The sequence below is a fragment of the Meleagris gallopavo genome, chromosome 8 (assembly GCF_905368555.1).
Source record: "Meleagris gallopavo chromosome 8, MGAL_WU_HG_1.1, whole genome shotgun sequence".
Classification (NCBI taxonomy): Eukaryota; Metazoa; Chordata; class Aves; order Galliformes; family Phasianidae; genus Meleagris; species Meleagris gallopavo.
Genome location: NC_139411.1, coordinates 31,512,427 through 31,524,135, shown reverse-complemented (window position 1 = coordinate 31,524,135; position 11,709 = coordinate 31,512,427). Strand labels below are relative to the sequence as shown.

The following is an 11,709-nucleotide window of genomic DNA, read 5'->3' as shown; positions in this document are numbered from 1 at the left end:
TGCTGGGAGATGTAGTCTGGCCGCGCGCAGGCGGGCCGGGGAATCATGTCGTACTGCGAGGTCATCCAATGCATCGGCACCAACGCCAGACCGTGTCTGTAAGCACCACAGCTACCAGGATGGTCACCCTAGCATCTCCAGCTGCCTGGCCGTCCTTGCCACGATGGGGATTCATCCTGAAGTCTGAGCCTCGCCTGGGTCAGCATAAAAGCAGTGGATTATGATGGTTTATAAGTAATGTGGTGTGGTCGCAAGATGAAACGGATTCTCTTTTCCCATCTGGGATACACAGTGTTGCTTATGGAGCTGTTCAAGACCAGGTTAGATATGGCCCTGGGCAACCTGGTCTAGTATTAGACATGGAGTTTGGTGGCTCTTCCTGTTGCAGGGGTTTGGAGCTTCGTGATCCTTAGGGTCCCTTCCAACCCAATCCCGTTCTGTGATTCTATGATTCTGTGATAGTTGTGTGTAAGTCAGATCCTCTATTCAAGAGACATCAGAGCAATAGCACAAATCTTTTTTTAATAAAGATTGCCTGGACTTTGGGCAGTCCTCATGAGTTAAATGATGAGAATCTGTCCCAATGGAGTTGAACTGCTCCTTACAAGCACACTATCTGTCGCTTTCAGCGAAACAGTTTGGTACGATGATAAATCATGAGCCAGAAGAGGAACGAAGTGTTGGCTTTGGAAGTGCTTGGGCAAAGGACACAACAGTGGGGCAGATCTGAGCAGCACCCTGCTGTAACCCCCTGAATTTCAGTGCTAGGAAGCAAGCGCTCTCGTCCAAAGGAAAGCCTGGCTCCAGGCCGCCCCGCCGCCAAACGGGGCCGGCTTTGAGGAAAACGAGCCCGGCAGCACGGAACGCCTGTCCTCCACACCGCAAGGGCGGCGCCCTCTCCTCCTGCGCCCTGCGCGAATCGCACTCTATGGTAGCGCCGCGCTTCCGGGCGGGCATGGCGGGCGGCGGGGAGGAGCCCTTCGCGCCCTCGGCGCTGGGCACCAGGCCTCAGTGAGTGGTGGGCTGTGGGCAGGGCCGGCACTGAGAGTAGCACCCGGCATGCGGGAGTGCCTGGCCTCCTCAAAGCCGTTTGGTTTCGGTTGTGAAGTGAGCTCCAGGTGGTCCCGTGACATAGATGCGGGCTCGCTCTTCTCCTTTTTCCCCTCTTTGAAGCCGTTCGCAGTGCTAATTGCGGTATCTTCTTCTCCCTCCCCGTAGCTGGGATGCGGCGTATGAGAGAGAGCTGCAAGCTTTTCAGGAGACGGGAGACGCTGGGGAAATTTGGTAATTAAACCATCCCTACCTGAACATGCCTATTTGTTTCTAAAGGGGACGCTGCCAAAACGCGTCCTCTGGGTCGGTGAATAGCTCTGAGTGTTGGCAGTGGGAAGGGGATATCAGTCTTGGAGCCACCCATTCCTCTCCTGGCCGGCTTTGCAATGTAAATTGATAACTTGTGCTTACACAACTGGCCTGGCAGAGACAGCGAGCTGATAGGTATGGTCTGTTGTACTCAGAAGTGCTCGTTGTATCACTGAGCTCTGATGTAAGTAGGCAAGTTGCCAGCGCTGGCTTCTCATACAACATACACAGGGCTTTGCCTTCCAGAGGTGGTGTTTCGGTTACAATGTTTGAATGGAGCTTATAAGCAGGAGGAGGACTGACATTTACATAATCTGACAGAACAATGGGGAATGGCTGGAAGCTGAAATGAGGGGAGATTTAGATGAGAAGTTAAGAAGAAATCATTCGCTCAGAGGGCAGTGAGGCCCTGGCACTGCTCCCTGAGCTGTGGGTGTCCCATCCCTGGAGGTGCCCATGTCCATGAATGGGCCATGGGCAGCCTGAGCTGTCAGGGGCACCCAGCCCACAATTGCAGCTCAGTGACCTTTAAGGTCTCTTCCAAACCATTCTGTGGTTTGATTCATTTAAACTTAAGCAGATGTGGAGTATGAGTTATGTCAGTTGTTAGGCAAGTGTTTCAATAAGAAGGGCTCTGCAGAAGCTAGGGAGCAAGGAAATACATTTGTTGTGCTGATTGTGTGTCTTTGCTAGCTTGATTACCTGAGCCCTTATTCCTAATAGGTTTGGAGAAGAAAGCATGGTTCGCATAATCAGATGGTTGGAGAAACAAAAGGTGCCCCTTGACAGCTCTGTGCTTGACATTGGAACTGGGAATGGTGTTTTACTGGTTGAATTGGTTAGTATATTCTGCCTTCGTAACAGAATCGGTGCTCAGAACTCAGTTCTCAGTTCTCCTTGTCCGTCCTCAGTTCTGACAGTAAGACTTCATTTTGATACAAAAAATGATCAAAACCAAGTAGTTCATGTAAATGCTTTGAAAAGTTGGTAGCACAAGAGGCATCAATTCTGCCAGGGTGGAAACCCCTCAGCAGACAGGTTTTGAAGTGTTACAGTGATGTTATAGAGTGATGCAAGGTGATTTGCAGCTGCAGTAATCCTTTCATGGTTTTGACTGAATCCTTTGCTATAGTATTACTGCAGAATTGGTAAAGAAGGAAGCTTTGTTGCTGTAGTAGTTCCTATTTCCAACACTCTCCATTGGTTCCATTAATTAGAACAGAAATTAAGTGGAAGTCAACGTTGGGTTTATAGTGCACAGTTGTTTTAAAAAACATGGCCTTTGATTTTAGAAGAATGTAAAGCCTATGTGGGGACTGACTGCTATATTGCAGTGGCAATTTAAAAGCTATTAAACTGCTGTAAGAGCAGGTGAAGGGTATTCACTACTCAAGTGAGGGTGTCTGCTGCTAATTGAACCAGCTCTGTCAAGGAGGAGCAGGAGGCTGCTTGTGAGTACCACCTTCAGGACACTCATCTGACTCCAGACTCATGTTTGGCACTTGAGTGAATGATCCCTTCCTGTCTGTATGGAGTCAGGCCATACAGGTTTAGCAGCATTTAATGTTGTTTATCCTTAAACTTTCCTTCTCTGCCCCAGAGACTATAGGAGTGAATGGAAACTCCCTGAAGTGACTCAAGCTCTTCGTTTCCAAACAGAGGAGCTGTTGTGGAAACTACGCTTCCACCCCCAGGCCTTCAGCACAGGCATCTCAGGAAGCTTGGTTTGCTCTTGGAGCTCTGGGGAGGAACGTGGGCAGAAGCCTAAGCAATGTGCTGTTCTTCATGAAATGCAAACAACAAAGTCTTTGTGTTTATCCTCAATTAAGAACAGCTGGCTAGCACTGCACTCACAAGGACTGAGGGGCTGCTAGGAGGAGGAAGGACTTTTAAAAAAATGTAGTTCTCTTCGTTGTTGAGGTATTGGCCTTTGGAATAAGTAGACAGGTAGCAGATTGCTGAATGCTAGTTGAGGTCCTTGGTATTCATAAAACAACCACCTCCCCCTCCACCATTCTGCCTGCAGCTGCCTGTAAGGCCATAGCTCTTTGTAGCTCTTCCTGCTAGGTTTGGAGCTGGCCGGATCGGCTGACCTACGTGCTGCCAGATCTGCTCCTACCTGGGAATGCAAATGTGTTACCACCCTGCTCCCAGGTGCCCAGCTCCAGCTGATGAGAGGCGTGTGAGCCCATCTGCTTTGCAAAAAGGTTGCTGGGCTGTCGTTGCTTGAGCTGGATGAACTGGGTTATCATTATCTAGTTCAAAGTCAGCAGAAAGTCTTTATGTGCTCTTCTATGTGGTTCGTAACCTGCCTGATAATCAGTGATAGAGACCTCACTGCATGCAGATAGTTGCATTGAGATAGACGTTAGCATGAAAAATCAGAAAAACAGAAGTTTTACAATGGCTTTCTGTATTAATAAAATACATATATTTGGTCTTAGAATTTAGGCTGTAAGCTGAGTAATTGCTCGGTCTCGTGTGTTAAAGAGGTTTTCTTATTTTGAAGCATCTGGCTTTGGCACATTCTCATCAGAGAAAATTCCTGGTTTGGAGGTTACTTTTGGTACAGATAAGAGCTTATTTCCCTCCAGAGTTTTTGACTGGTCTCTCAGTTTCCCACTTGTTGACATCAACCAGCTTTCAGTCAGCAGTTCTTCTGATGAGGTAGCAGGCAGATGGGGTTACTGCAGTCTGTTCACTTGGCTGTTTAGCTCTGATGGTGATAACAGAAATAAAAATGAGAAATAAAAGCAGAAATAAAGGTTCTGGGTTGTTTTGGGTTTTTTTTTGCTTTTTTTTAATTATTATTATTAAAGGGGGGAGGATGAATTATAGAGCACTGAAATAGACCTGGTGAACAGAAAATCTGCTAGCACACTGATTAAGATTCTCTGCTTCTGTCTAGGCAAAAAATGGCTTCACTAACCTCACTGGGATTGATTACTCACCTTCTGCAATACAACTTTCAGAAAAAGTAAGGGAGAAAGAAGGTGTGTCTAACATTAAATTACTGGTAAGTGTTGAGAGAATCTTCATTAAGGAAATTGAAAGCAGCTGACCCCAAGGTTAAGTGACCTACCTGATATTCAGGTGCACTCACTGTAATATATTAATGATGTATTTTGAAATTCATTTGTATTTTATACCTCATAAGAGAATTCTAACCGAATAAATCTGTGTTTACAGGAAGATTTGTGGTTATCTTGTTGTTTGTAGCAGTCAAAAGCTGTCCAAAGAGCAGATAGCTGTTTGACAAGCTCTGTATTTAAGCTGATATGCTTTGAATGTTAGCTTTAAGACAGAAGACTAAATCCTTATGGGAAGGAATCCCTGCCAGTAGCTGTGCAGCAGGGAGTTTGGGAGACTTTGCTTGAGCAGGGGGGGACCAGTTGACCTCCAGAGATCCCTTCCAGCCACAGCCATTCTGTCACCAGTGTTTCTCTGCTGTGCTTTTCCCCGCCAGCTCTGTATCCCTGTGATGTCTCTGTTCTTGTATCTCAATTGTGATCTCTGTAACAGGCACCATCTTGTCTTCTGTATTTGTACAAGGCCTAGCACACGGTGCCTGGAACACCAGAGATCAAAGTACAAATAATGATTTGAAGAATGAATTCCCAAATGTATTAGCTTGAGCTTTAAATGAATAGTTACGTATGTGGGCTTTATAGCAAATAGATCATTATGTTATAGGTAGACAACAAAGAAGCTGATGTGGCATTGTAACTTTGGCTTACCCTTTCCTATTGCCTAGTTTGAGGGCTTTGGTATTAAAGCATTGGTTTGCATTAAAGATTCAGGAGCTCCTGAGCAGATTGTTTTCACAGTTGTAAACTTCTGGTTTAGGTAGAAGACTTCCTGGCTCCATCAGCCGAGCTGTTGGGATTTCAGATCTGTATTGACAAGGGGACTTTTGATGCTGTGAGCCTTAATCCTGACAATGCAGTTGGAAAGAGGAAGCAGTACGTGAGATCTCTCTGCAGTGTATTGAAGCCAGAGGGCTTTTTCCTCATAACATCTTGCAACTGGACCAAGGAGGAGCTGCTGAATGAGTTCAGAGAAGGTGAGCAGTTGAACAGAGCCATGTGCCAACCTATGGTTGAGCAAGGGTGCAGTGGGTAGATTTTAGTGTCTGCGATAACGTATTTTCTCAGATCAGGATAAGACAAAGTAGTAAAAAGATCAGTAAACTCCTCAGCCTATTCTCACTGTTTTCCTCAAGAATTACTGCTGCTACATTTGCCAGCGCCAATGTTTCAAGGGGGCTCAGGTTTTGTTATACTTTAGAGAACAAGGATCTCAGTCTAGCTACTCTGGGAAAGGAGGGAATTCTATACCCATGTGGGTGTTGTTTTTTCTATTCTGGCCTTTTACTAGCAGATCCAGTTCACCCATACAACTGCTCTAAAAATTACCTGTGTTTAGGGCAGCTGGCAAGTCTGACTGACCGTTTTTGTTCCCTCCTCAGTGACCTTTCTGATACTCTCTGTAGGTGTTTTTGTCTTGTTTGTTTTTTGTTTGTTTTTTACGTGATGGTTAGCTCCTGAATCTCATGCCTTGAAGCTTGAAACTCCAAGAGTGTGGATCTAAAACAACCATCCCTTCTGGGGAACTAAAATCGCTGGCAAGTAATCATCTTTTCTGCCATTAATTTGTGTGATTCAGCCATCTGAGATTTTTATTAGCCATGGAATGGTTTCAGCTGTATGAAGCAGCAGTGCAGTGTAACAATACAGTCCTATGGAATTACAAAGTAACTGACTTGCAAGTTGTCCTGACAAATAAAGAATGGTTTGCAAAGGGTTATCCAAGAAAAGAATAAAATGACTTCCTTCTAATAAAAGCATTTTAATTTCTGTCTGGCAGGGTTTGAAATTGTGGAGGAGCTGCCAACACCCAAGTTCTGCTTTGGAGGAAGAATTGGAAACAGCGTAACAGCACTGGTTTTCCAAAGAAAAAAGTGAGACCATCCATCTTGGACAAATTAGATTAGCTGAGAAAAGTCTGAACTTTAAAGTAAGCCTGACAGCAAACCTCAGACACGTGTGTAAATAAATGTTATTTGAGTACACAGTTAAATGCTATGTATGGAACTCTAAGGGACTATAAAACATTGCCCTAGAAACATAATAGCTTTGCATAACTTGCCTGTAAATTTTGTCCTTGCTACAACCTCACTTGCTTCAGGGAGGCTGCAAGTTTGAGAGAGACAAGTAAGTCATTTTAAATATTGACTGAGATAGCTGAATGATGTTTGCATTTGGAATATAAAGATTATCTGGTATTTAATTTCTGGATTGGTAATCAGTGACCAATAGAAGCAAAGGTGTTCTACAAAGTAAGTCTCATTTCTGTGTTGTGGTGTAATTGGAAACAAGCTTTTGAGATGTGGTTGTTGGACCCTTCATTTTTGCAGAAGGTAAATGTAACTGTTAAGGAGGGAAATGAATCTAAAAGCTGGAAGTCTTGGGGAAAAAAAAAAAGACTAGTCAGTGCTTTAAGTTCAGAAGTTCTGGGGCTAAGTGTAGGTCTGCCTCCCCTGAAATAGCTTGACTCTTTCCCACAGAGGCCAACTATTGAGGCTTCTACAAAGCTCACCTGTGAGAATGTAGGCTTGCTTCATTACTTACTTCCACTGATCCCATAATTATATAAAGGTGTGACATTATAATCTCACTAGTATGTGACATATGCTTCTTTTGTTACTAATTTGCTATATTATGATGTCCTAAGATCCAACAAAGACCTTATGTTTTCCAGTGAATTTCTCAGGATAAATTTTAGTTGCGTAATGAGGAGGAGTTTACCTATAAATTCACTGTGAGATAAGTGGGATTTAGGGCAAGTTTGAGGCAGAGTTCCTGAGCCTGTCAGCTTCTCAGGACTACACTGAAATTTTCTAGTAAAACGCTCAAGAAATGAAAAGAGTGAGCCTGCAGGTAGGTGGTGCTATGGGAAGGAGGGACAAGGAACAGAAAAAAGCAGGGTGGCACCCACAAGTGAAATGGTTTTGATTCCTAAATTGGTAGAGGCCTCTCTTCAGTCTCAAACAAGCACACAAGCAATCACTTGGGTCTAATGATTTCTGCATCTGATCTGTAGCTGGCAATATTCTTAAGCCCGTGCACTTTGAACTATCACCAGAGAGTAGAAGAATGCTTGTAAAACATGTTGAGGAGGGCGTTTTTAAGGCAATAATAATCAAAGGCCTGCTGTTTGAAATGTGCTGTTAGAAACCTGACCCTTATGAATAATGGAGTCTAGGCAGCAGCTGTAATAGTGACTTGAATAATGTTGGTTTTTTTTTACTGACTGGTAAGATTTGGAAAGGACATGTCAAAGAATGGCCTTGATTTTGGGCAGTTCACCTTGCTAGACGATTTTTCATGAAGGTATAATCTCAAGATGTCTGTGCTGCTCAGTGAGAAACCTCTTAAAAGAGGCAGAGAAATAAGCAGTGAGTTAGGAGCAGTGAGGCTTTGCTTGTGGTTTGGAGAGCTTTCTGGTAGTTCATAAAGGTGGATATCTGCATGAATACACAGTTGTGTGACTTTTGGTGTCAGCTGCAAAGCTAAACTGCAGGAGAGTAAATACAGCATTTGAAATGCATTCAGCTCCTATTGTGTTTCTCTCTGGAGATTTTGCTTGTGATTTCTCTGTCAAATGTGAGATTTGTGGATAGTAAAACTAATACCATCCCTGGATCTCAACAAGCTTTTTCCATAGTCCTGAGGTTAGGTTGGATTGTGCTGCAGGGCCAGCATACCTTTATGGAGCTGTGAATAGCTTTGTGTAAAAGGTAGGCAGGACAGAGAGGGATTATGTTCCTTTGTTGACCTACAGCATGCCAAAGGCTGACATTCCCTGAGTGCTGGTGGGCTTTGCACCTGGCTTCATGAGCCAGATTCCAAGCTCAATGAGATGCCTGGAAAGACTGGAAAGGAAAGGGTGGTGTCAACCACAGCCCTCCAGAGGGATCCACTGCTTTGAAATGAAGTCTCTCCCATTCTCCTTAAGCAATGAAACCTCAAGACTAGGACAGATCTCATCTTCTAAGCCAGGTGTTTTCAGTATGTGCAGCTCTAGTGATGCATGAACTGCTTTGGAGGTGGTGATTGTGGCTGGGCTGTGCAGGTCCTGCTGGCCACTGCTGACCTTTCCTTCCAGGAAGATGGCTTTTAGGATAGAAGCCCTACAAGCAGCACTTCCACAACCAGCTGCTTTTTTGTACAGCTCTGACCCCCAGTACCTGGCTCCTGGTATCTGCCATTGCCAAGCAAATCATAGAATCATGATAGAATCGTGAGGGTTGAAAAGGACCACAATGCTCATCTACTTCCAACCCCCTGCTATGTGCAGGTCGCCAACCAGCAGCCCAGGCTGCCCAGAGCCACATCCAGCCTGGCCTTGAATGCCTGCAGGGATGGGGCATCCACAGCCTCCTTGGGCAACCTGTTCCAGTGCCTCACCACCCTCTGACTGAAAATGGCCTTCTGTTGTTCATTTTGGAAGTATTTACTGAGAGATCCACTGTGTTTGTTGTGGCTCTTGTGCTGCTGAGTGGGCTGGAAGCATTCTACCTGTGGGAGAGCAGACCATTGGATTTTTATGGGTTGTATCAAGGAAGTGAACTGTCAGGATGAAATATCTGAAAGAGGAGACCAAGTGAAATTAATGAAATAAGTATTGATTCAAGAAGGCCTATCTTTACAGGTGGAATTCAGTTAAAGCATAAGGTAAATAGATTCTCAAGACAAAAAACCTTTGCATTTTCAACATCACAGCACTTTCTTGAAGTAAAAACTACTCCTTTAATCATGTTGCTATAAATTAAAAAGTGTGAAAACTGTAACACAAATGAATGAACACAGAAGATTCAGAAGAAAGAATAATGTTGCCTTGCTCTTTGACTTCCTTCTTGGTGACCAAGCTGTTATTTATATGAAAGTATTTTCGTTTAGTGGTCATTGCTCCCTAAGGAGCAAAGAGTCAATGGCAGTGCAGTCTGTAGAGTGTTTTTTAAAGTTATTTTTTTGGAAGGCTAAGAAGATATGGAATTAATATTCTGGTATTAAATGTAAATATAATTCTGTGGTCTAAAAGGAAGAATTTATGGGAGCTACAATTTTTTTAGAAGGTATGCTGGGTTACATGTGGAACACTAACAGAGTTATGGCAGCTGCTGTACCAGAGAGGGCAGTAATGATGAAATGACAGTTTATCTGTTCTATCTGGAGACTGTTCAAGTCTTTATAGAGAGCACTGGGTAGAAATAACTGCAATATACTGGGGCCTTATCTGCATACAGATACGGGTCTCCTCTATTTCAACCTCAGTGTTGTAGCCCAATTTCTGACCACCAGGAATGGCCTGCTGGCCCAGTTGTACCGTGGGATTTGGGGTGTTGGACACCTGTAGTGACTGGAGAATCCCAGCTTTCACTTTAGGAACTACAAGAGTCGCTTTTATGATTTACTTTTTATCTTTCAGAACGATTTCATAACAGAGCTTTCAGATGTTTGGGATTTCAGTCCTTGCCAGCGTGACACCTCCCTGCTCTTCCTGGCACATGTCTCACCACGTGGATCTTAGCTGTGGGTCTCGGGGGAGCAAACACAGTGTGCAGACAGCGCTGTGTTGCAGAGATTGACCTTAGGACACCTGTGTAGGGTCAAAGGCCTGAGTGGAGAAGTGAAGCGACGACTCCTCTCACTTACAGCAGCAGGCCTCACTGTCCAGGTGCGTGGGGTGTGTGATGCCCATGAGGCTGAGAAGTGGGGCTGACGTTCATCCTGGCAGCATCTCTTTTCATAAGGATGAGTTCTTGACTAGCTTTTCTGCTGCATTAAGCACAGTGTGCTTTTCTTCGTTGCTGATACTGGCTGCTGTGTGTTCCCATGTTCCAGGAATGCACTGGCAGCATTGTAGCCATTGTAAGGAAAATCCATGTACATACACTCTGCTATGTCCGTGCTGCTGGGTTCCAGGGTGCCTGGTAAAAGCTGCCAACATTCGTGTTATTTCATACCAGAGGAAAACTGTGATCATGGTATTTAGCAACATACAGCAAAAAATTCTCAGTGCTTTGGCACTCAGCTGGCTTTCTGAATCTTGGCACACTGAAAGGTAAAGATCGTGCCTCGGGAACTGTTTTATTTGTATGGACCCATTAAGCATTTTAACATATGGATCGTCTCCTGTAAAATACATGAGGAAAACGTACAAAATAAACAGACCAGAGCTTTGCACTGCCACAGGGAGACCCACCTGCCTTTGTGCTTCCATGGTGTGTTGCCTTTGCCTGGGCTTTGTGATGCTTCCCTTCCTTCAGAGGGTTGGCTCTGCTCTGCCCCGTGGCTGGAATGTCCTTGGGTGCAACCTAACCCTGCAGGGCAGAGGAGCAGCCCTTGGATAGCTGGGGCTTTCAGTGGAAAAGGGATGAACCGTTACAGCCTTGAGATGGAGGAGGGAAAGGAACACTGGTGTGTTTTATTTGATACAGGGGGAAAGCCAAGCCGTGGCTTAATTTCCATTTGTTAGGTAACAGTATAGCTTGAAATGAGCGGATTTCTAGGTTACTGGAAAGTAAACAGACTGCTTGATGTAGCCATATAAATTCTGGATAATGGCAAGTGCATATGCTTGTGCTGGAAAGCAGGGCTAACAAACAGTATGAGAGAACACAAACAAGCCTCAGTGCAGCCACTTGAACGGCCAAGTGCTCGTGGACAGTGTCATAGAGAGCAGAGATGGGGACAATCTACACTTCTTGCTTTTTGTAGCTGATGTAGGGTATCAGCTCACCGAACTAGAATGTATTGGCTGTGTTACAGAGAGATGGAAAATAGATTCCTGCACTGAGGACGCTGTGCGCACTGCTGACAGCCCTCTGACAGTGCAGAGGACAAGAGGTGAGCGATGCCGTGCTTGGACTGAGCTGTGGATGCAGACAGAAAGCAGCCTTCTGCTCGGCTCTTGGAGCCCAGCCCTGTGCTGCAAGGGCTGCCACGGGGATGGATTCAATTATACTGCAAGCTTGATTGCTAAATGTTCAGCTGGGAAACCATACAAACTCTATTCAGACTTGATTCCCAAAGTTCTGCAAAAAGAGCTTGCAAGTGTTTTATTTTCATTGTTACTGCATGTATATCATCATTAAAGCCCGTCGTTTAAGTGGGATGGAAGAGCTTGTAGTAGAATGGCTTGGATTGGAAGGGACCTCAAAGATCGTTCGGTTTCAACTCTAGCAAGGTTACCAGCCGATAAATCAAGCGCTGCATCGGGCTGCCCAGGGCACCTCCAGGGCCGCGGCTCAGGGCAGCAGGAAAGGAGGCGGCAGGCGGCGGT

At 45.0% G+C, this 11,709-nt stretch overlaps 1 protein-coding gene across 1 annotated transcript; it reads left to right on the top strand.

Moving 5' to 3' along the window:
* Positions 1-918: 918 nt before the first annotated feature.
* Positions 919-7,038, top strand: EEF1AKMT2 (EEF1A lysine methyltransferase 2). Its single transcript, XM_085229778.1, is given in 7 exon segments — positions 919-1,011; positions 1,219-1,284; positions 2,086-2,200; positions 4,271-4,378; positions 5,209-5,425; positions 6,229-6,321; positions 6,324-7,038. Coding segments are annotated over 7 exon segments (714 nt in total). The 5' UTR covers positions 919-928; the 3' UTR covers positions 6,356-7,038.
* Positions 7,039-11,709: the final 4,671 nt, after the last annotated feature.